The sequence below is a fragment of the Anastrepha obliqua genome, chromosome 4 (genome assembly GCF_027943255.1).
Source record: "Anastrepha obliqua isolate idAnaObli1 chromosome 4, idAnaObli1_1.0, whole genome shotgun sequence".
Taxonomy (NCBI): Eukaryota; Metazoa; Arthropoda; class Insecta; order Diptera; family Tephritidae; genus Anastrepha; species Anastrepha obliqua.
In genome coordinates this window covers 26240053-26266093 of record NC_072895.1, presented here as the reverse complement: position 1 = coordinate 26266093, position 26041 = coordinate 26240053, and the positions used below count along the sequence as shown (strand labels likewise).

At 36.7% G+C, this 26041-nt stretch overlaps 2 protein-coding genes across 5 annotated transcripts in view; both read left to right on the top strand.

The window, feature by feature from the left end:
* Positions 1-293: 293 nt before the first annotated feature.
* LOC129244512 (farnesyl pyrophosphate synthase-like) lies at positions 294-24717 on the top strand. 4 transcript variants are annotated; one of them, XM_054882179.1, is made up of 9 exons: positions 294-510; positions 9817-9870; positions 21183-21403; positions 22162-22250; positions 23268-23338; positions 23415-23555; positions 23648-24009; positions 24073-24299; positions 24507-24717. In XM_054882179.1, exons 3-9 carry the CDS (start codon positions 21198-21200, stop codon positions 24689-24691), a joined length of 1281 nt encoding a protein of 426 aa, XP_054738154.1. In that variant the 5' UTR covers positions 294-510; positions 9817-9870; positions 21183-21197; the 3' UTR covers positions 24692-24717. The 4 variants fall into 4 exon arrangements, with proteins under 4 accessions (XP_054738154.1, XP_054738152.1, XP_054738153.1 ...); XM_054882177.1 differs by lacking the exon at positions 9817-9870; XM_054882178.1 differs by lacking the exon at positions 9817-9870 and having other exon boundaries at positions 21167-21403.
* LOC129244518 (farnesyl pyrophosphate synthase-like) overlaps positions 18288-26041 on the top strand; it is a 33563-nt gene continuing 25809 nt past the window's right edge. Inside the window, exon 1 of the mRNA XM_054882189.1 lies at positions 18288-18395. The gene's annotated coding sequence lies outside the window, so the exon portion shown is untranslated. The remainder of the gene's footprint in view (positions 18396-26041) is intronic.

Below are 26041 nucleotides of genomic sequence, written 5' to 3'. Positions count from 1 at the left end.
TGTACATAAGTAGGATTACAAAAGTAAGTATTTATTTGTTAATTCCTTTGAATATCGCATTGGCATTCCGTCTTTAATATCCGAGTCCAATACTTTTGTTCAACCTCATGTAGTGCAGTCTCTAACTGCTATTTGGGGCTGTAATTATGGGAAAATTATTCAAAAATATAAATATTAATTCAGTTTGAAGCTCAAACGCAAACTTTCCCCCTTGCTGTCACTCGATTGCGCGTATGGCATGGACTTGAGCTTGACTTTATTTTAAAGCGGTCAAGTTTCATATTCTCGCAGTAATAATTTGCTTTCGGTTCATTACACATTTGCGGGGTTTATACTTTTAAAAATTAAGGGTAAACCCGATAAAACATTGGCAAAATAAATGAAAACGGGATAAGCGATAGTGAAATTGAGTTGAAATTTTGGTTGAAAACATTTCGAGTAAAAGGATCAAAAAATATCCATCATAAAGTGGATAAGTCACAGTGATATTTTTGGGCAACAAATTTAAAGGTAAACAAGGTGCGAATAGTATTAGAAACAATTTTTATTGTTTTATGTACCATATCTACAATGGAACTACAGCTAAAATTTCGGTCAGTCATGGATTTTTAGCACAAAGTTAATGGAAAATATTTAGGGTGAGATCGCCCATTCAATCATTACTTACGACTACGAGTACTTTAGTAAGGAAAGTACTAAAAAAGACAGTCATACTATGGATAAATGAACTGTAAGAGTTGACCTCTCTCTCGGTCATAGTCAGCCAGTGAGAAGTTGCCGCGCCGTGTCGTTCTAATCAAGCTTTCCATCCATGCCACACAGCTTTGATGTGGCGTACTGGCTAATTGAGAAAACGTGGCGGAGCAACAGTATTGGAATTTGTAGTGGCAGTCAAGCTGCACTGAAAGCCCTTGCTAACGCACGCTGCTCTTCGAAGTTAGTCGCTGAATGTAAGACAAAACTGAACAGTGTTGCAAAACACAATAAAGTTAGGCTTATTTGGGTGCCTGGACATTGTGGTATTGCAGGGAAAGAGTTAGCTGGCAAATGAAGGCTCTGCAAGTATGCCACTAGGCCCTGAACCCTTTCTAGGTGTCAATTCCGCGTCGATTCAACTATGGATTGACGACTTCATGAGGTCTACCCACAGAGGTCGTTGGTCTGAGTTGAACTGGTGCAGAGTAGCCAAGTGCTTTGTGAAAGAACCAAACAGGAAAATAGCGACCTTTCTCCCAAATCTGAGCTGAAAGGACCTGAGAGTACTGATGGGTGTAATCACAGGGCACAACGTCTGTGGTCAGCAGGTGGCTACCATGGGGGTCGTGGAGAGCCCGATAAGCCTATCCTGTCTTGAGAATGACGATACTGCAGAGCATTTTCTCTGTAACTGTCCTGCATTTTCCAGAATCATACTCAGGATATTGGGTTGCGATACACTGAGTATGGACAAAGTTCATACACTTCCTCTCCCGGATCTCTTAAAATGCATCAATGAATCCAAGAGATTTATGGAAGAGTGACCTCAAACTAATTTATCCGTTTTTACCATCCACCTTTTATCTTTCCTATCTCTATTCTTTCTACTGATTTCTATCCGGCTGTAGTACAATGGTCTACTGACTGAGTGGTTGGACTTGTCCAAACCCCCACAAATCTAATCTAATCTAAAGCTTTCCATTGAGATTCCTCAAAATTATAAATTTTTTTCAAACGTTTCCTTCTTAGTAGGTTTTTGTTATCCTCAAAATTACAAATCAGCCAATTTTTAGAAGAATTTACGCCTATTTGAAAACATATTTGAATCACTTAACATATTTATTTTAACATATATTTTGTTTTGTATTTGTAATTTAATCCTGTAATCGTTTTATTCTGAACTTTTTTCGTTTTTTACTGTTTCTGGATATTTACACACGTAAATGTCTGAGAATAGACACATTTCACTAATTGAGTTAACTACAGCACCTCTGACCCACGTATGAATTAACCTGGTAGTATAAAAAAGTTAGTGGAATATTTATAAGAAAATATTCACAACTACCAATTACTAAATATATTGTAATTGTAATTTCATAGGAAATCACAACGAAAATGCTTTCGAAAGTACACAAATGGCCACAGATATATTCTACTGTACGGGCAACGATTGGCGCATGTTGTCCCCACGCCAACAATACAACTTTTGCTCAGCCGCCAATGTCCCAATGCATTGGAAAATCAGAGCGGTAAGAGACAATGCATATGTCATTATGAATCCACCATGAAGCTCATGCAACATACAATATGAGTTACATCTGTAAGCACGCACATCTACATCTACATCTACAAATACAGTTGTATCCATTGCCACCTTCGAACGCCAGGTCAGAAGTGAAAACGGGGATCTGAAACATCATTTGACGCTTCGTGCCCAGAGTGGACTTCGCACCCGTAATTTATTGTACAATAATTTCGTGATAGTGGAAAGCATTAAGAGGCCCCGGTAGCCTAGAGCTCGAAAATGTAGGGTATTTTCAGAATTTTTTTCTTACAATAAAAAAAATTAAAAATGATAGTTAAATTTTTAAACTTTTTAGTTAACTTCTTTTACATACAAAAATTAAAAAAAAAGTTTTGTTTTTTAATTTTAAAAATGACGCTGAAGTGGATCCTTCCGAAAAATTAGACCTGGCCGGTGTTGTCCATTTCGGCTATTTCATTTATTTGAAACACAAAAACCAAACAGATTATTAATCAGTATGACTGTAGCTACTAGACTATGACTAGCTACAGTTGTGTACTGGCTGGATTTTTTTCCTCTTGCCTTTGCTGGCTGGAGATCTTTTACCCTTGCCTTACTGGCTGGAGATCTTTTCCTCTTGCCTTTACTGGCTGGAGAACTTTTCCTCTCACCTTTACTGACTCGAGATCTTTTCTTCTCGCCTTTACCCTGTTTTGCAACTTTTCACCGTATCAGATCTACCATTTCAAGTTTAGGAATATTAACATCGGATTTGTAATCAACGATCCCAAAAACCCCCGAGTTACAAGTTTTAAGTAAATTCGAATAAATTTTAAAAAATTTCTCCGCCATATTGGATCCGCCATTTTGAATTTTGCAAATATGATATCAGATTCGTCATCAGCGACCCCGAAAACCCCCGGATACCAAGTTTCATAAAAATAATTAATTTTTAAAAGATTTTGTAAGTTTTGTAAGTTTGTTAGTTTTGTTTTTTAAATGTATTTGTTTAAATATTTCAATATTAGCAAAATATTTTAAAAATCCGCAACGACAGAGTTGTTAGCAATTTTATCCTGAGCAATTCAAAAAAAAATAAATTGCAAATCGGTCAAGAAATGTGTGCTGTAGACTGTTTTGAATAGTAAATTCCAGTTTTGCACCACTGTGGGACGACCGGTATAAGAAAAATCTGTTTTTCTTATTTGAGGTTTCAGTCTATAGCCTACCGAATGGCACCCACACATAATCCGTTCGGTTGCGGCTAAGGAAAGCTCTGGCTAACATTCTGAGAGGGGTCTGTTAATTTACAGTCGTACACCTCTTGACTATTGCATAGCTGAAAGACTCTAAGCTTTACATTTATAGATATAAAAGTATGTATGTATTGTATGAATGTACCTGGATATACGTCCATAAATTCACGGTTCTCTTCACTCGATATCTTTACACCTGGGTAAGGATTTTCCATTGTTGAACAGGCACTAAAGAAAGTATCAAAAATATCCAATATGAGGAGAATTGAGAATATCAAATACATAGTTTCGGAAAATATACAAGTTTATACACGTACAGTAAGTGGCTATGAAATGAGGAGACATACCCTGCAAAGCCTTTTATTTTCTACATAAATATTCATTTATTATCACTCTACGAATACGATACGAGCTGCGGATGGTCGCCGCTTTCTTTTGCACACCTTTGACGGACAACTTTCAATGCAGATTTCAGTTTGGGAAACAAATAATAACGATTTGTAAATAAGATTTTGTAAGCCCAATTTGTGGAAAGGTAAATTCTTCCCCAAGGATTTAATGATGAATTTCAAAGCGTTGGTGGCACGATATGCCTATTTTTTGGCTATAAAACAAATTTCGGTTGTAGCATCAACAAAGTTTTTGTTTTTGTTTTTGCTCATCTTAATGTGAATTTAATCATTTGAAATCGTCTTCAAATTCCACTTGCTTTTATACTCGTAAATATGTAAGGTAGCATAAAATTAATCACCCCAGAGGAAGATTTATAATTTTTGCAAATGGCGTCGTGTGTTAATCATATTTGATATCTGTGCACTAAACAACTCCAGCACACAAAAAGGCAAGCAATGGAGCGCGTGAAGGTCCAATACAAATTTGCATCACTTAAAATCATTTTTTATTTAGTAAAAAAGTCATTCAAAAAAAATTTGGATGATTAATTTGGGAATATTAACGAATATAGAAACACTTTCCACATTATAACTGGCTAACACAGTCTTAAGAGGTCCCGGTGGTCTAGAATTTTCAAAAAATCGATCTTTTGTTGTTTGATATTTCAAAAGGATAGGCTTTTAAGAATCTACTGTCAAATTATTGGGAGGATATTCCCAGTATTTTCGATTCTACAGCCCTTTTAGCAGGTAGACTCAGATTCGTCACGCGACGGCATCAACGGTCGCATTATCCACTCTCAAAACTTTCAACTCAATTATCTCAAAACGGCTTTTTTCGGTCTGGTGTTGTCAAGAAAAAAAAAACAAAAACTATTCAACCGAATCGTCTGAAAGTTTAATGTGTTGTTCACAACATAAATGGCTATGGTCCGTACTAGAATCAAATTATTATTTCAATTATTTCGTATTTTTTAATTAAAAAACCCGATTTTTAGAGAGTCAAATTCAAAACCGCGCCATTTTGTGAATTTTTTTTTATTCTTGTACGCAACAGTAGCTAGTCATAGTCTAGTAGCTGCAGTCATACTGATTAATAATCTGTTTGGTTTTTGTATTTCAAATAAATAGAAGAGCTAAAATGGACAACACCGTCCAGGCCTAATTTTTCGGAAGGATTAACTTCAGCGCCATTTTTAAAATTAAAAAAAAACTTTTTTTTTCATTTTTGTATGTAAAAGAAGTTATCTAAAAAGCGTAAAAATTTTAAATATCGTTTTTAATTTTTTTTATTGTAAAAAAAATTCTGAAAATACCCTAAATTTTCGAGCTCTGGGCTACCGGGGCTTCTTAATGCTTTCCATTATCACGAAATTATTGCACAATAAATTACAAATAATGTACGTACTTACAGATGTAACTCATATTGTATGTTGCATGAGCTTCATGGTGGATTCATAATGAGATATGAAATTGTCTCTTACCGAGCTGATTTTCCAATGCGTTGTGATATGGGCGGCTGAGCAAAAGTTGTATTGTTGGCGTGGGCACAACATGCGCCAATCGTTGCACGTGCAGTAGAATATATCTGTGGCCATCTGCGTACTTTCGAAAGCATTTTCGTTGTTCTTTTCTATGAAATAACAATTACAATATATTTAGTAATTGGCAGCTGAGAATGTTTTCTTATAAATATTCCACTAATTTTTTTATGCTACCAGGTTAATTCATACTTGGGTCAGAATTGGTGTAGTTAACTCAATTAGTGAAATTTGTCTATTCTCAGATATTTACCTATGTATGTAAATATCCAAAAGCAGTAAAAAACGAAAAAGTTCAGAATATCACGATTACAGGATTAGATTACAAAAACAAAACAAAATAAGAATTGGGAGCGATTCCATGTTAAGTGATTCAAATATTTTTTCAAATAGGCGTAAATTCTGCTAAAAATTGGCTGATTTGTAATTTTGAGTGTCACATAAACCTAATAAAAAGTAAAACGTTTGAAAAAAACTTATAATTTTGAGAAATCTCGATAGAAAGCTTGATGCCAGACTTATACGACCTGCGCCAACTCCTGATTCATTCTTCATTTGGCTGTGCTTCATTGTCCTTACGCAGGTATCTGAAGTCAAGAGGACGGGCGACTTCTGGGCGAAGAATATTGCTTGGTGAATATCGGCACAAATAAATCTCATAAGTCAATGTGTCAGGAATTAAACTCAGTTTACAACACATGAATTTCCACGGAATAATTATTTGAATTTCACTGTTTCGATTGATGTTGCTGCTACCGGTAGGGAAATGTGAGCGGGAGAGTCCTTAGAACGACACGGCGCGGCAACTTCTCACTGACTGACTATGAGCGAGAGAGCGGTCAACTCTTACAGTTCATTTATCCATACTATGGCTGCCTTTTGTAGTACTTTTCGCTCCCTTGCTAAAGTAGTCTTAGGTTAGGTTAGGTTAGGTTAGTATGGTTGCCCAGGGAGTGGGCACACTTGGACGAAGAAAGATTCGTCCTTTGTGATACCATTGTCAAGGAAGTGAGGGGAGGAGAAGGACCGATGAGGTGCAGGGAGAGGGCGGGGAGAGGTGGTGATGGGAAGGTTAGGAGCGTGCGGATTATGAACGATGACTATGTTTGCGTCAACCGCTTAATGCTGCTGATGAAACTCATCAGATTTTTAATGTCAGCGCCAGCTATCTCAGCAGGCGTGGCAAAGAAGTAAGAGCCAAGATGCCTGAATCTTAGCCCCGCCAGGGCAGGGCAGCTAAGGAGAAGGTGCTGAGATGATTCCACCTCATCCTCCATACATCCAGCACAGAAAGGACTCGAGGTGATTCCAAGTCTCACAGCATGCATTCCTCGCGCATTGTGTCCTGTGAGAGAACCCACTAGATTGGAGAGCTGACATTTTGTCAGCCTCAGAAGCTCACCCGAGCGCCTTCGGTCCACACGTGGCCAGAAGGATTTCGCGACTGTGCACGTTTGTGCATTTGCCCAGCACTCGCTGAGTTTGCGCGATACCCATCTTTCCAGGAGCCAATGTGATTATTAAATCAAATTACTAATAAATAACAATTTTTATAACTCTAGTCTCTAACTTGGTTATTAAGATGAAATCTTTTACGACTTTCAATCAGTTTATAGGTTTTTTGTTAAACCTAAACATGATAGGGGTATTCACATAAATTGCATTACTTCGACGGTTTGTTACTTTGAGTTGCTTTGATTGAAGGTAAATCTATTTATTTATTTATTTACAAACGTTAAATAATAATAAAATTATTCTTAAAACGAGCACTGGCTGCCAGGACCTTCGGCTCGCTGATGTAAAAATAAAAGGCAGTTAGCTTGAAGGTCTTACATAAAAAATGGGACCAGGAAACTTAACTAATTTGTACTATGTTAAAAATATAATAATTACGTAAGATAAGAAAACAACATATAATTTCATATTTTACCGTTAATTTCATTCTAATCAACTCCTTTTCCTCATCCTTTTTCGAAATGAGTCAAAACAAAGAACAAAATAAAAAAGGCCAGCCGCACTATGTTCGCATATTTGTAGTGAAACTTCTTAAATTCTGGATTAACTTTAAATATTTTAATGAGGATTGAAATGATTTTTTATAAAATTACATACAATAATAGTGGATAATATTATTATTCATTGATTTCTAAAATTTGTTCATTAGTCGGTGCTTCAATAGCCTGTATTGCCATTTTGTATTGATGGTGCAATAGTAGCAGTGGATACAATTGGTTTGTGGGAACTGAAATAGGATATAGACATACATATGTTCTTGACTCGATTGTGTCGATATAGCGAGAAAATACGTTGTTTCTGATTTGGTTGTTGAAATATAACGGTCACTACTCATTTGTAAATTCAATTGTAAATTCAGTTGATGCTCTAAAAATTCTATTAATTTCATGGAAGTGTCCGATGCAAAATTTACTTGGAAATCTCACTCACATTCGAAGAGACATTCACAATAACTGAAGAAACAACTCGTCTTTGGACGACACTAGTATTGGCATCTTCCAGCATCTGTTTTCACTGTCTACATTCACGACACCGCTTAGCGACTGATTTCCTCGTCTTTGTGGTTATAGTTGAGGCGGTTTCATTGGACTTTGCGATGAATTGGCCTGATGCACGTCGGTTTAAACGACAATTATTCTTCCCTCAGTATTCTCAACAGAAACTTGATCCTGCTCAGCTTGGCCACTCGTTTGTGATAATTATTGATGCAATATGTTACCATCGTCTCTACTGGGACTGGATTGTGGATTGACTATGGGTAATTCACTTAGCCCAAAGAAATTCGTCGATGATGATTCATCTCCAATAGTGGCGACTGCATTTCTCAAAGCCTTCTGTCGAGCCCTACATTTTCGATTGCGTTGTGCTGCTGTTTGCGCTGGCGGTTTTTCTTGTTTCGACAATTTTTTCCGAGCTCTGTATTCTCGTGCACGTTCAGCAGGCGTTTTTGGCCTGTTCTAGCTGGAAATTAATTTGCAAATTTGAACTTCACTTTCACTGAATATATATTTAAATTATTTAATAATAATAATAATTTTGATGAACACGTGAACCACACAAATCCGCGTCGTTTTCTACGTGTCTAGGCGTCTGCGTCTCCTCGCCCCAGTAATATCACGCGCATGCGCGTCACCATATGACATAGGCCGTAGGCTGCAGTATATTATTTTTTTTTTTATGGAGGTGTCAAAAAGCATTGAAAGCCGAAAAGTGTGATACTTGTCTTTCGACTCACCCACTAAAAACCCACCCCAGCTCCGTTTCTCTCCCGCGGGACGACCATTAGGTAATACTTCACGAGAGGGGGAGCGGCCTATTGCCTCTTCATGAAAATCTGCGCTGATGTTCAGCACGTCGCAGCTTGGTAATTACTATTCTTGCCATGTTACTGAAAGCGGACCAATGTTCTTCTGAGTCAAGCATTATATCTACTAGGTTGCTAACCATTATTGGCTCTCCCACCTTATCACTCAAATCTACTCTTTCCAGCTCAAAACTTTCTGCATCTTCAACTAGACTGTCGCAAAAGGTGCAGTACGGGTCATCTTCGTGCTTAAATCTATGCAGATAAACCTTAAAGCATCCATGCCCACTAAGTACTTGGGTCAGGTAGAAATCTATCTGACCATGCTTTCGATTTATCCATCTTGTGATATTCGGGATCAATCGATATGTCCATCGTCCGTTCATGGAGATCCTCCATTCCTCCCGCCAAGTACGGATGCTTCGCTCCCGTTCAGTCCATCGGTTAGTCAGCTGTGCTGGATCCGGCGAATTCGAGTGCAGTCAGCTTAAGTGGTAGCATACCCGCGAGGACTAATACAGCATCCTCCGATACTGTGCGGAATGCACAGTACACCCTGAGGGCACATCGGTATACCGATTTAATGCCTTTCATGTATGTGCTGCGGCTTGTTGCTTCGACCCAGGCTGGTACCGCATATAGCAAGATAGACGATACCACACTGTATATATACACGCAGTATATGACATACATAGTAGTAGTGTATATTATCTGTGTATACTCTGTAATACGTATCTACAGAGTGGGGAGCCTATGAAGCCTGCACAAAGCGGAGAAAGAGAATAGCTTGTACGCCGTAGGCTTATGCATTTCGTGACGGTTTTTCATAACGCTAGCTCGTGTGTCGCGGCCTTGAAATTATACTCTGACGCGCGTAAAGAAATTTCACTTCAAAATTCCCTTTTTCACAAGCCAAAATGCCAAAACCAATGAAAAAGGTAAAAAATGTAAAATATGCAAGTTTATGCATACCTGCGATACTTAAAAATGAATTATATATGTGTAGCATTTGCCGGAGGTGCCCAAACGAAGGTGTAACTTTTTTAATCCTATTTTTTTCGTTATATTCATAAAATCACGTCCAAAGTCGAAAAAGGAGTGACCTGCGTGCCCAACGGAGTAACTCTCCGAGGTCTTAAACGTAAGTAGAAAACAAAAAAAATGTATGGAAATTAATTTTGTTGCTTTTTTTTAAACGATTAGAGAGCAATTTGAAAAATCTAATTATTCATGTCTCTTGTGCTTGCCGGCTTTGTCATATATGACTATATAAAACGAAAAAAAAAACAATCTTTCAAAATCAAAACTTACAGATAATTTTTCTTCAGAAAATTATTTACCTTTGCATTTTTTCTTAAAGCAAAATAGAAATATATACCTGTCTACTTAACATGAATAAGCTGCAGTTGCCACAATATTCTAAAAAAATAAATGTATACAGGGTGCGCCATCTTTTATGTCGGTATGAAAACATTGAATGACTTTGAAAAAAAAAACAAGTGATTTGTAAAAGTGAGGTATTTTTATTTTATTTATTAAGTCAGGTGATCTGTGGGGCCAGTCGATGTCGTCTCTTTTTCTCTTTTTGACACTAGACGTCCCGGAAATTTTCGTTGCAGAAATTCAATTGTTGCATTCGCAGTGTGGCATGGCGCACAGTCTTGTTGAAACCTTTCTCACGCATTTGCGGGCAGTCATAATGAGCCAACATCCATCGATATCGGTTTCCATCGACTGTTTCGTTTTCTCGGTAAAAAATATGGCCCAATGATGGTTGTGGCGCAAATGCCGGCCCAAACAGTTACTTTCCGGTTGGCGTTTCATCGATCTCGTGTGGATTCTCAGTTCCCCAAATGCGCTAATTTTGTTTATTCACGCTGCCAGAGAGGTTAAAATGTGTCTCGTCAGTCATTAAAATTTGTTTCCAAAAATTGGGATCAGTGCCAGCCATTCGAGCGACTGTGTGGCCGTATTCCAAGCGACGGGAATGGTCTGTCGGCAATATTCTCTGTGTCAATTCCACTTTATATGGAAACAAATTTAAATCATACTTTAAAATGCGCCACATTGTGGTTTCACTGACGCCAAAATGATGAGCGCGATGACAATACGACACTGTTGGCTCCTGGGCAACGCTCTCCCTCACTGCTTCAACAAGCTCATTGGAACGTCTTGGGTGTTGATGAACGGCATGTTGACGATCTTCTACTGTGCCGTGCTCAAAAAAATTTGACACCGAGCCACGAATAGTATTGTCAGACGGTGCCTCTTTGCCGCGATACTTTTTGCGATATGGGCGTTGAGTTAGAACAATAGAACGACTATTTTCTATGTATAGCGTCAGTATTTTAGAGCGTAGTTTCGGTGTAAAGCGATCCATGGTTGAAATTGTACTGAATTGACGTATCGAAAACATGTATGTTGAAGTCGATCGGTTGCTAAATGTCAAAGTTATTAAGCGTTTACATACCGGCATAAAGGATGGCGCACCCTGTATACCAAACAAAACTTGTATCTCCCAAAATTAAACGGAGTTAATCTAGCGTTAGTCCGACAAGCAAAATACTTAGGTGCTATCCTTAATCCCAAGCTCAGCTGGAGGCCTCATGTAGAATACATGTGAAGAAAGCTTTTATAGTACCTACTTTACACATGAAATAAAATGTTGGGTAAAAACTGGAGTCTTCAACCAAAGTTAACCAATTGGTCCTACACAGCCATTGTAAGACCTTACTAAAATATGCGGCACTAGTCTGGGGGCCCGCTATGGAAAAGAAATACAACCAAACCAAGCCAATCAAGATACAAAGATCAGCATGTATCTTAACCACAAGAGCGCCTATCACCAGTCCTACTGAAGCGCTTAACGTGGCAACACATCTATTTCTACTAGACTTACACATAAAAACAATCGCCACATGCAGCGCGGAAAGAGTCAGAGATGTAGGAAGCTGGACAACAAAATCGTACCGTACGGTCACAGCAAGATGCTCCTACAGGGACCCTCACTGCTCAAACACAAATCAGACTTCACAATCCCCGATCTCAACTTCAAGAAAGACTTTATGGTACGTTTTCTACCGAGAGCCCAATGGAGGAAAAGGAAAGTGATTGGTAAATTCGATGTCGAAATCTACACTGACGGTTCTAAAATAAACTGTGGTGTGGGAGCTGGTCTCTATTCAAACCCGCTCAACTTTTCCAAATCAATTTGACTCCCTGACTATGCCAACGTGTTCCAGGCAGAACTACTAGCAATCAAGGAAGCAGGCAAATCACTGAAACACTACAAAGGAATTGGTGCAAGAGTAGCTATATTTTCAGACAGTCAAGCAGCTATGAGGGCCTTAAATCCAAATTTAATTTAATCCAAACTAATTTTACAGTGTAGAGAGGAACTAGAATTGCTTGGTCATTGGCCTCAAATTATTCTGGTATGGGTTCCCGGCCATAGAAATATAAGGAATATAGAGGCTAATGAGGTGCAGGTGAAGGTTCGGCACTACACATAGCAGAGGCGGTGGCAGCTGCCAATACATTTAACACAATAAAACATCCCCTATGAATGTTTCACACTACTAAGCTTTAGTCGAAAGAGGTTGGAAGTTTTTAGCTACAGGCACTACAACAAGAACAAACGTGGCCGTTGTACAACATCCAGAGGACGAACTACCTATTAGGATGCTCTCGCCCAAATATCTCAAGTATCACTGTAGCACTTACAGATCACTGGAAGGTAGGGGATCATGCAGCTAGACTCGGCCATCCTTTCAATCCCATCAGCAGAAGTTGTCAGGCGGAGGTGGTGAAAGAAATTCCTTTTCACTATTTATGCGAATGTCCAAGTAACAAGACTTCGTTCTTTCGGTACGTCTTTCTTACAGCCAAATAATGAAATCTCAGACATAAAGATAAAAAATTTACTGATGTACTTGGATCTCACGAAATGAATCTGAAACAAAAACAAAAACAAAACGACATTACACGAGATCAGTGGTAGTAACACGGCGCTAGTCGCTAATGGGAATTATTTCAGTAGAAACACTCAACCACTTCCACAACAACAACAACCTAACTAGCGTTCGAAAAAACATTTTTTAAGCGATTAATTACTACTACTGTTAAAATTCGCGTTTATATATAATTAATTTTACTACTTAATCGGAGCCAACATAAATTACTATTTAACTGCATTTCATTGTTTACCGGTGAACTGACGTAAAATATAAAATAAGCAAACTGCAATGGGATAATAAAAATATCTGTCTTTGTCATAGGTGAAATAAGTGGCTGTATAAATGTACGATTTAGTTATTTCCTGTCTATTTAAGTTCATTTTTAAGATCTGTGGTAGGCATTTCTAGTAACGCTTGATGTGGCATGGTAATCATAACCGCCGTATTTTGTTAAGTGCTAAGTTTATTAAGTTTAGTTTGGCAGTTAGTGTCGCAACTGTGCGTAAACGTTTGGTGCAACACAAATTATTCCGAAGAAGTCCTCGAAAAGTACCGCGACTGACAAAGAATCATGTGAAAGCCCATGTAGAGTTTGCAGAAGAGCAGATGTCCCGGTCAATGAGTGAATTCGAATTGTTTGGGGTTAGTAGACAACCTCATTTGACATTTAAACTCCAAAATCAAAAAGAAAATGTTTCTTTTTAGCGTTAAAGATCCGGAAATTTTCCTTCAATCCAAAACCATTCTATTGGAGATGGGTCATTTATTCCAAGTGCAAGATGACTTCCTTGATTGTATTAGCAATCCCGAGATTAGTGGCAAAATAGGCACAGATATAAAGGATAATAAGTGCTCCTGGTTGGCGGTGACGTGCATGCAGCGAGCTAGTCCGGAGCAGAGAGCAATTATGGAGGAGTGTTATGGGCAAAATGGTCAGTATTAGGGTGGACACATTAACAGCAAATCCTGAATAGTGGCAGTTTAACTACTAACGAATAAATAAATGCTAGAACATCAGAAATTTCAAAAGAACCCATTTACGAGACGAATGAATTAAAAAATTGTTTAGTGTTGTACATTTTCTAATACTGTTTATTATATTCATAAGGAATATTTGAAAACATCAGAAAATATTGATATCAGTGCCAGTTTGTACATTAGGATGGTCAAAAAAACATTTTCTTTTTTCCAAATTTATTCTATAGCCAAAAAATAGACACCTATTTGTTTTTATGTAGTGTTTACACGTTTCGCCAATCCTTCGCTCCCTTCACATATTCCGAATATATGTATCTTCCATTGACCGTGGTCGCCCGTGGATGCCCAAATCTGCCCATTTCGTGATTCTTTGTCAGATTTTAATTACAAATATGTAAGAATTATTAAGTTTTTTTTTAATGAAATTTAAATTTTTTTTTTGTTTTAAATATATATTTTTTTTGTGTAAAAAAAATTAAAAAAGTTTAAAAAAAAAATTTTAAGTTTTTTTTTTTTAAGTTTTTTTTTCAATAACAAGTAAAAAAGTGAAATTAAAAATTTCTTTTTGTTTTAAATATATACTTTTTTTGTGTAAAAAAAATTAAAAAAGTTTAAAAAAAAATTTAAAGTTTTGTTTTAAGTTTTTTTTTTAAATAAAAAGTAAAAAAGTGAAATTAAAAATTTCTTTTTGTTTTAAATATATATTTTTTTTGTGTAAAAAAAATTAAAAAAGTTTAAAAAAAAAATTTTAAGTTTTTTTTTAAGTTTTTTTTTAAATAAAAAGTAAAAAAGTTTTTTTTTAAACAAAAATTAAAAAGTTTTTTTTTTTTCATAAGAATAAAAAGGTTACTTTATGCACCGGATAAACCATCCTAATGTAACACATAAAGGGTTTTCCAATAACAGGTGTTATTTTGAATAGCCGAAATAGCGGGCGGTAGATGTCACTTTAGAAGCTGCCAGTTTTTGATATTTGACAAGTAGAAACTACGCCATTAATAAAAATGGAAGGATAGACGCTTAAACAACGCATGGAAATTACTAAAATTTACTATAACAATGGTGAACATTTGGCAGAGAACGAACCGTATCGAACATTTTTGGGTCATCGTGAAGCACCTTGTCGGACCGCAATACAGAAATTGGTAAAAAAATTCGAGCTGTTGAGACAAGTTAGTCATGTGAAGAATAAAATCCGTGCACGTCGCTCATGAACAGCCGGAAATACTGCTGTTGTAGCCGAAAGTGTTGAAGAAAACCCAGGTTTGTCCATTTCTCGTCGTTCTTTGGAATTAGGCACTCCACAAACGTCATTACACCGTATTTTGCATAAAGATTTGGGTCTTAAGGCTTATGAAGTCCAGTTAACATAAGCCGGCTTGGGTTGGCCGATCATCAACAATGTCGTATCTTTGCTGATTGGGTCGTTGAAATGATTGAAAATCATCCGAAATTCCATCGAAAAATCATCTTGAGTGATGAGGCCCATTTCCACCTCGGTGGCTTTGTCAACAAGCAAAATTGTTGGATCTGGGGCTCAGAAAATCCAAGAGTTATCGTTGAAAAGCCTCTCTATCCTCAACGTGTGACTATTTGGCCCGGTTTATAGTCCGGCGGAGTCATTGGACCTTACTTTTTCGAAAATGAAGCTGGAGCAACAGTTACGGTGAATGAATTGCGCTATCGAGAGATGATTAACGATTTTTTATGGCCGGAATTGGATGGTATTGATCTGGACAACGTTTATTTTCAACTAGACGGCGCTATGTGCCACACAAGCAACGAAACCATTGATCTTTTATCAAAATAACACCTCTTATTGGAAAGCCCTTTATAATGAAGTGAGACTTTGCAGCTCAGGCAAGATGAATGTGTAACTTTTTGGTACCAGATAAAAACCATTCTGCCCATCTTTGCGCCAAAAATTGGGATATACATAAAAATTGGGCAACTTCGCTATGCTTCAATCTCACGATTATTTTTAAAAATGCTAGGTGGGAGCACCGCTGTGATTTTTCAAAAAAATCATTTTTTTTTTTGCATTTTCTTAAAGCAGATATAATATATATATAAAATCTTGAAAACTGACGAAGTTATACCCAATACAATAAGTGCAGGTAGTGAGTTACAACGGCCAATGAAAACTTTAAAAGCGTTTTTCTCACAACGACTTTTCTGAACAGGGTGGCCTCAATTTCTCGAAAGCTTATGAATCGATTTCAATGTTTTCTTTTAATTTTTGTACCTGTATTGGCTACAGTCGTACAAAGCCGTTTTTAAAAATTCCAAAAATTAATATTTTTTCAAGCCTTTCGAAAACAAGAAAAGGGTAAAAACACAAACTCATTTTTCAAACCTGGCTGTATCGTGGCCACCAGGGTGCATCAGTTTTTTATGACGTCATTGCATTAATATTAATAACAATTGTAATTTTTAATATTTTTTAATAAAAATTTGTGTCAGTATAGTTGAATATATGTTAAATAAATTATAATTTGTCAGATCCTCAAATACTCATCCCTACTTATAAAAAAAAATTCATGAAAATCACTAATCACTTAACTTTCACGCGTACACAGTGGTTTTGCCCCTTAAATATACGGTATTTCAACAAAAAAAGGATTTCCAAAAATCTAGTAGAAGATATCAGCTTTAAGCAGAAGGGGGGTAGGGTCACAAAATCGAAATTTTTTTTCTTCACTCATCTTATAGTAAATCATTTCAAGAATGTTGTGTCAAAATTTTAAGTGGATTGGAGCAGAACTTTCAAAGTTATAGCCTTTGTAGGCACTCTACCTCGAATGCGGAGCATCGATAATTTTTCAGAGTCATTTTTTCAAACGCGTTTTTCCCGAAACGACTTCTTAAAAGTCGGTGCCAATCACAACTCCGAAACTATTCAACCGATTCTTTTCAAATTTGGCACACGTTTTCTAAATCAAAAATATCTCCCCGCCACTGTTTTTTTTATTTTTTTTTAAGGTTGTTTTTCACTTACAAATATGGCGAAATTTTTCGCCAAAAATGCTCGTTTTACGTTTTTTTTGCCACCAAAACTACAAAAATGAAAAAAAAAAAATTTATTAATGGTGGGGGGGGGGGGGGTCGGGGGGGGGGGAGCATTACGTCATACTTTAACTGAAAAATTCGACTTTTTTAGTTTCAGATGATTCTACGACGAATGCCGATTGGCACCGCAGAGCACCTCTCGAAAAACATATCTCCAAAAAAACTCTGTCATGGGCTTATTTGTCAATATTTTATTATTAATATTTTTTAAAAACTTATTGAAAAGATGTACAATAACATGCAACTGATTTTATTAAAGTATCTTAAGCCATATTTCTGTAAAAAATTCAAAAAAAAAAGTGTTTTTTTAGCGCTAAACCCTACCACCCCCTTAAAAGTTTTGGAAAAATTTAACCGAACTACAAATTTCGTATGCAAATTGCACTCATAATGCATTATAAAATTTCGATTTCCGTGGGTTTGTTCATATGTCAATTAATCCTTAAAAATATATTAATTCGTGCCTCTACGATTTCTTCTCATACACACCCCGTTGCAAAATTATAAAAACCCCATTATGTTTCGTTTTATAAAAATACATACAACAAATTTCATATAAAGCAACGCTACAAACCGTAAACAGAATTTTCGAAATATTTAAAGTTTTATCAAATCTTTAGAAATCCTACGAAGGGTTTGATATGCCCAACGTCTAAGTTAATTACGAAAAATAAACCTAACAGTTACGGTAACTGCGCTACGTGAAGCGTTACTAGAAATGCCTACCATTGATTTAAAAAATGAACTTAAATAGAAAGGAAATAACTAAATCGTACATTTATACAGCCACTTATTTTACCTGTGACAAAGTAAATATTTTTATTATCCCATTGCAGTTTGCTTTTTTTGTTTTTTTTTTTAAGTCAGTTGACCGGTAAACAATGAAATGCAGTTAAATAGTAATTTATGTTATTAATTATTTATAAACGAGTATTTTAATTGTTTTGTAAAGAATTTTATGTTGACTTGTAATTGAAAGAAAATTAAAGCAGTATTTTAACCGATTATCAAACCTGTTAAGTTGATGAAATTTTCCAATCGAGTATTCGTACTAAAATGGCTTCAAGCTTAGATTGGTTTGCCTTAAAAAAGAAACTTAAAACAAAGTGAAAGTCATAAAATGTATCTAAACAACTAAGAGACTAATACATGCATATATACGTAAGTAGGATTATAAAAGTAAGTATTTATTAATTATTTGATTTAATTGTCGCATTGGCATTCCTTCTTTAATAAACGAGTCCAATACTTTTGCACAAGCCAATGTAGTGCAGTCTCTAACTGCTATCGGTGTGGAAATCTATGATTGTAAAATGTATTTATCTTGAGGCATCTAACTATAGGAAAATTATTGAATACTAATTCAGTTTGAAGCTCATGCTTGAAAACAAACTTTTGCCGCTGCTGCCACTCGATTGCGCGTATGGCATGGACTTGAGCTTGACTTTATTTTAAAGCGGGCAAGTTTCATATTTTCGCAGTAATAATTGCTTTCGGTGCATTACACATTTGCGGGGTTTATACTTTTAAAAATTAAGGAAAAAAACCGATAAAACATTGGCAAAATAAATGAAAACGGGATAAGTGATAGTGAAATTGAGTTGAAATTTTGGCTAAAAACCGTTCAAGTAAAAGGATTAAAAAATACTCGCCATCATCATAAAGCGGATAAGTCGCCGTGATCTTGCATTTGGGCAACAAACTTAAACGTAAACAAGGTGTGAATAGTATTAGAAACATTTTTTTATTGTTTTATGTACCATATCTACAATTGAACTACAGAAAAAATTTTGGTCAGACATAGATTTTTAGCAAAAAATGTATGGAAAATATTTAGGGTGAGATCGCCCATTCAGTACTACTTTAGTAAGGAAGCGGAAAGTACTACAAAAGACAGCCATACTATAGATAAATAAACTGCCTCTCTCTCGGCCATAGTCCATCAGTGAGAAGTTGCCGCGCCGTGTCGTTCTAAGGACTCTCCCGCTCACATTTCCCTACCGGTAGCAGCAACATCAAACGAAACTGTGAAATGCAAACAATTATTCCGTGGAAAATTCGTGTGTTGTAAACTTAGTTTAATTTCTGACACATTGAATTAGGAGATTTATTTGTGCCTATATTCACCAAGCACTATTCTTCGCCCAGAAGTCGCCCGTCCTCTTGACTTCAGATACCTGCGTAAGGACAATGAAGCACAGCCAAATGAAGAATGAATCAGGAGTTGGGGCAGGTCCTTTAAGTTTAGCATCAAGCTTTCCATCGAGATGGGCATGTGGTCTAACTTGCTTCAGGTTGAGATGCTAGTTCTCTCATTCAGCACCAGCCTGAATCTTGAGAAAGGTCCATCTAAGCTCGTTATTTAGTGATATAACCTCCTTCAGTTTGTGGCAAAAATACATACAGTAGTGTTGGGCTGGTTACTCACATCACAGTGGCATTGTAGGCAACGAGTTCTCTCTCGAACTGGAAAAAAGCATTAGCCATGGGCGTCGTAACTGAGTGGTAAATCCAACGCGGAAGCGGTTTCTGATTGCTCGCTCGGCAGAAAGGACATCAAATTATTAGGTAGCATCAGGCTACTTACTGGTTGCCTAACAGAGTGTTATTCCGCATGCCGCGAAGAGGTTTGTCTATTGACACGGAATGTCGGGTTTGTCTTAAGGGGGGAGCCTGCTTTAGTGGCTTCAAAAAATCGAGTTTTTTTTGCATAAATGTCTTTCCAAACTATCCAAGAATGTGTCCTCCAACTTTCAGAAGCAAATTTGAAATATTTTTTGGAGTTACAGAAGAAATTGTGAGTAAGCGTCGAGCAGGTATACGAGCGGCCGGATCGCCCTTAAGATTGATAAAATGTCTAGTCACATTTTTTGTTCAAACCTTAGGCGGTAGGAACTTAGCTATTAAGCACCTGTTACCAGGGTTTCTTAAGAAACCATGGTAAATGGGTGGTAGAGGGGGGATACTGGGAAGCTTTTAATCTATTTTATGGAATATATATTAGTAATAATACAATAATTTGAGCATTGCCGTCAAATCTTCTAGTTTATTTGTAGGTTTGAGTATGAGTAGAGGTCCAGTGTGGAACATAATAAGAAGAAAACTTAAAACGTTTTGAAACTATTTTAAAATTTATTCAATAATATTTTGGTAGAGAGTTTTTAAATTGTTAACTGTTAAGGTCTGGTGTGATTTCGTCATTTTTAGTATAGCGTGCGGAACTGGACGTCACAAATACACATTTATAAGCTATTTCTTGTTGCAGCTTTTGAATATTTTCTATTACAGCTTTCGTATTGTTATTGTTTTGCGTTGTACGATACTTTATTGCCAGCTGTTGTTTTCTTTTAGTCATTCTCACCACAGTGCCATACTGAGACTCTGTTACTTAGTTAGATTAAAATACGCACAGCAAACAAATTTAAACTACTCCACTAGTGAAGTGAATCAGAGAAATGGACTGCTCTGGCATACATAATTACAAACACTGTGCCTTGGCCATAGGATTTTCAATCGTCCTTTCAGTTTTTGATGGTCTTCCTCCAGCAACTTTCACTCAGGACCATTCAAATGACTTTTCCTTTTTCTCCATATTGTTTCTTCTAGGGAGGTAGGCTCTTCAACCCGTTGGACTTTCTGCACTGGCTTACTCAAAAGAATTGCTGTTTCCTGTGTTAACGCAAAAGACACTGCCCCCGAAAAGGTCCCTTTCGGTGTTGAATAAGCCGCCCGTTTCGTGTCTGTATTTGGCCACTCGATTTGCAACTTTATTAATTTTTCTAAATCTAGAAATTCTTTGCTTTTTGTCACACGGTGTAATACAAACTACACTTGTAAACACTTTTAGATGGCGCTTCTCAAATCTAGCGTGAATACGACGGACAGCACTAAAGAGTGGACTGGTCTCAAAACAATTGGTGAACTAACAGAGGCAGCGAGAAACAGACACAAAATTTAATGGGACCGTTGATGACATGGCCTCATAGCCATAAAAATAATTAAAATTTCCTTTCTAAGTATTATTATTTCTATAGGAAAGGCATTAAATCCTGACCAACATTTTAACATCGTTAAAACCAAAAATAAAAAAAAGTATTCCGATTCCACTCAGATACCTGAACACCTGCCTGATATCTCGTTGCGATCAGGGTTGTAAATATTTTCGAAAATATCTCAAATTAGACTCTGTAACTTTGAGTAGATAAACTCAGATATCTGTATTTGTTTTCAAATATTTCAAATGTAGCGCCATCTGTTCGCTAGATTTCTAACAGAAATAATTTTTCGAAGCAACATTTGTGAACAATATGCAAGTCGGAATGCAAATACAAAAAAAAAACAGAAATAAAAATATACACGAAATGATCCAATTCTCATTATAAAAATTAATTCCCACGAATATCTCAACTACACAGCAACTAAGTAATTTATTAGCTTTATTACTTTGTAGAATCAGACTACCAAAATGCTTTTATCGATGCGAGAATGGCCACGAATGCATTCGCGAATAGTTGCACGAGTTTTCTCAAGCGCTAGCACAACCAAAAGCAAAACTGATTTTCCCAGGAGCGCATCGCAATATCGCACTTCTATGCTCGGAGTCGGAAAGCATCGCACCAATCAATTGACTATTCAGGAGGCACGCGAGCAAAATCTTAGTAGAACTATGTGGTAAGTAAATGGTAAACGAAAAAATTATACAATATAAAAATAATAAAATATGTATGATGAAGGATTTACTACTTATGTACATATAAACCTACATATGTATGCAATTTCGAGCCATCAAGGCGAACAAACCTTCTTACATTCATGTAACTGCACTGTTAGATGTTCTGCAAATTAACAGCTTGAACAGAAATGCATCCAACCAAGTTCTTATACTTGAAAATGAACGAAAATAATAAAAGAAGCATAGACAGAGAGTAAATGTTTTATTTTATGTCATTAGAGTTGTTTCTCAAATAATAATGAATCCAACCGACACGATTGGCGTATTCTGCGTCACGTATGGATTACTTTTGTTTTGGCACCGGGCCAAGAGAGGTAGGATATTGTTAGGCATCGAAATTTAAAACTTTTCAACTGCGTAAAAAATTCATCAGCTATGTTGTTTTTTAGTATAGAAATAGGAAAAAATTTCCTATTTAAATCTATTACGAAAATTCAGTTTTTGCTCGGTCTTTTCAAGTAATTTACTACTAAATTGAGTTTCACTGATCTGAAACCTAGATGTTACAGTCCAAAGATAGGACCACAATAACAAAAAGTTATACGTGAGAGAAATAAGGTTTGCTCCTTTAAATGTACCGAAAATACTGTGGGTCCTCCAAGGAGTGACTATGTAGAAATTCAGTAAATCTGTTAAAATTAAAATTTCTTTGCGAACATTGATTATGATTTATATTTTATTTTTGATTAATTTTTAGTACGAGTACTTCGTCAACAATTGGAAATCTTTCTGTGCCCTTGGCTATGGGGAAAAATGAGATTCGTGAATTTATCGCTGTCTATCCAGGTAATTATGTGGAAATATGTAAAAAAAAACAGTTCGTTTATTATTCCAGTAGCTGTCACTTTGAGTGGTGGAATAAAATTCGCTTTTAAATATTTCATTGCCATTCATCTCTATTCAACAACTCTCGTTTAAGAGGTTACATGGGTTTCGTCGGGTAAAAAAAGGGATATTTTCAATATTTTTTTTTCTATGTACAAAATTATTTATTTAATTTAAACTTTTTTCTGTCTTATAGATACATATTTAAAGAATAATTTCACATTTTCAATTTAAAAAAAAAAAAAATTAAAACTCCTCTATTGTGACGTCTTTTCCGGTGACCCCTCGAAAAAAAGGTGCGTCCGCGTTGTCAGCATAACTTCTGAAAGGATCATCAAAAATGAAAAAAACAAAAATAAGTGTTTTAGTTAAGACCATAAACTTGCACTTAACGAAGGAAAGAAAAAAAGTAAAAATTGAAATTTTGGCAGACATATTTCTAAAAAAATGAAAATTTCGGTCAAATTTGCTTGACATTTTGTTTTTTTTAAATAGTTGTAATTGAAAAAAAAAAAACAAAATCCTTCGCCCAAGCTCGAGTAAATTGTATCTCGAACACCTGTGTAAAATTTCATCAAGATCGGTTGAGTAGTTTTCGAGAACATTTGACAACCGACTTTGAAAACACGGTTCCGAGAAAAAGGCGTTTAAGGTTTTGAGTAACAATAAAAGTGACTTGGAGCGCACACATTCCAAAAGCTGTATCTCCGAAACTATTATTCGGATCGACTTGAAAATTTGGGATATTCTTGAGATGTTGTAGAAATTAATAAGCTAAAAAAAATATATCGATTTTTTGAATCCACGAAACCCATGTAACCTTAAGTTAAACTTCTCATTTAATCCTCTTAGGAAGAGGGCCAAATTTTCTTTTTGTTTTTGTGAGGTGCCCTTTTATGGTAGAAATTCATTCCGTTTGCATTCCATATTACATTTCATTCCTTTCCTCATTTCTAAGGAGTCTCAATTCATTTACAGATGTTGTAAGCGAGCTTACGGAGTTTGTCAATAGATACGAAAGCAAAGTGGCGGCAGACTGGTTCGAGAAGGTAGTGAATACTGATTTTCTAAACTTATTTCAAAGTTAAACACTGATAAAAAAAAAAAAAACTTTATATGTCACAGGCTTTGCAGTACAATTTGTCACTAACCAATATGAAAAACAGTGTAATTACCGTTTTGACGTACAAAAATTTAATGAAAGGCGATCAACTCACTGAGGAAAACTTAAGATTGGCGCATTTGCTTGGCTGGTGCCTTGAACTGGTAGACATTTCACTACTTTCACAATCATATTGTTGACTTAGACTTACATATGTAGATATGTATATAATAATACAATTGTTTGTATTTCGCAGCTTCACTCTGTCATCGTCATCACTGATGATATCGTGGACAACAGCACCACACGTCGGGGCCAGTTTTGTTGGTATAAATTAGAGGACGTAGGTCTCAATGCTGTAAACGACGCGTTCATGATTGAAAATGGCATCTATGAACTACTCAAAAAACATTTCCGTCACTTGGACTGCTATGTTGATCTGGTCGAATTATTTCGCCAAAGTACTTTTAAATTTACATCTGGGCAGACAATGGATATGCTTGTTGGTCGAAGGAGCGTGAGCACTTTCACTAGGAACATATACAATGATATTGTAAAGAATAAAACTGCCAGCTACTTTTTCTATTTACCCATGGCTGTGGCTTTACATTTGGCAAAGTGAGCAAGCAGAAATATTTTCTATAATAGAACCAAAAATATTTTAATAATCTTCATTTTTAGCGTTAAAGACCAAAAAATGTTCAGCGAATGTGAAGCCATTGCAATTGAGTTAGGTAATTTCTATCAAATGCAAAATGATTTCCTTGATTGCTTTGGCATTCCTGACATCACTGGTAAGATTGGCACAGACATAGAGACCAATACGTGCAACTGGTTGGCTGTGACGTGCATGGAATTAGCCAACCCGGAACAAAAGTCGCTCATGGAGGAGTGTTATGGACAAAGTGGTATGTATAAACATACATATGCACATATTCAATAACCAACTTTGGATGCATCAAAGAAAAACATCGACATTTTCGAAGCAGTTTCAATTGTATTTAGTCACTCTCAATACTCACTTAGGATAGCTCTACCACGCCCCATGATGTACTGTTTGGGAACCTCCAAGGTCTTATATCAGTTTTTCATATATTCACTTTGCCCAATTTCAGATCCACAGAAGATCGCGCGTGTTAAGCAGCTTTACGAAGAACTGAATATACCCAGCCTCTATGCCAAACACGAGGAAGAAACATACAACAGGATTAAAACACTTATTCAGCAGGCATCGGATAATGTGCCACGTGAAGTTTTACAAGAAGTTCTTAACACAATTTATAAAAGAGAAATTAAATAAAAACTAAATACAGTCAGAAAAAAGGAACCGCCATTATTCATAGAGTATAAAAGATATATTTACATTTTTTTTTTACGTAAAAGTATGTACAAAACTACGAGTCGCAATTACTCAATAAACAGTGTAGTCTTCATCGTTGTCGAGTATAGCCTGGCATCTTCTTCATGCTTTGAACCAGCTTTTCTGCGTAGCTCGTCGGCAAAAAAGACTAGATTTTGCGAACTTGTCGCACGAGTTGCTTTAAATCATGGACTGGCCTTCCGACAAGATGCGATTTCAAAGTTCCCCACACATTTTCAATGGGATGGCGTCTGGGGAGTGGGAAGGCCAGTCCAATACTATGACGCCATTTGCTTGTTTTGTTGTTTCTCAATGTGTTTTTCTGAGAGCAGTGGTGTTGATGATGTGGGACGGTAAGGTATGTTCGCCATCTTCAGTCGACGTTCGATGGTGTTGATACTCACATCTATTCTCTTTTTATCAAGAACTGGTAGTGCTTGGCGTAGTCACAAAGGAGGGTCCCGCTAAAAAAGTTGGACGATACCTTTATCCTGTTTTTTTGTCATCACTCGCTCAAGCCGCGCTCGGAAATGTGATCAACATTTTTGTACACCTTATACCGCTGATTCCACGTCACAAAAAACGTTTTTGATTTTTTCATTACTTTCGCAGCCGCAGACTACCGGACCACTACAGTGCGTTCCAAGTGACGGAAGATGCAATCAAAGAAGCAGTTGATTGGTTGCTCGCTTGTATCAGGGAAATAAACATCTACTCCTACAGCCAAGCGGTAATTAAAGGTCTGGTCGCGCTGCTGGTGCGCTCGAAACTAGTCGCGGAATGCATGACTTCCCTTTCGATCGCATACAAATACTTTGAAATTAAGTTTATTTGGGCACTTGGTCCCAGAGGAAGTGTGGGAATCCACTGAATGAACTAGTAAGACAAGAAGATCGTGAGGTAGTTTTCCCGTAAAATAAATGTATTGCGAATCCGTTGAAAACCTGTGGCTTGCTCCTGGGAAGGTGAGCTTCGCGCCAACTCAGCCAGCGCTGGATGCGTGCACAAACGTGCAAAGTCGCAAGGTCTTCTGGCCGCGCATAACTCAGAGGCGCTATTAGGTTAACAATGCCGCAACTCTCGAATGTTGTGTATTTCCTTTCGAAACTTTGCTCGTTAGGCATCTACGCGGTGAGACGTGGTACTACTTCGAATGCTGTAGCAGTGGCCTGGAAGAAGAGGTGGAATAATCTCAGCTCCTTCTCCTCAGCTATTATGTTTTTATGGCATCTTGGCTCTAACTTCTTTACTACGCCTACATATATATATGGGGCGTTCCACGTCAACCGG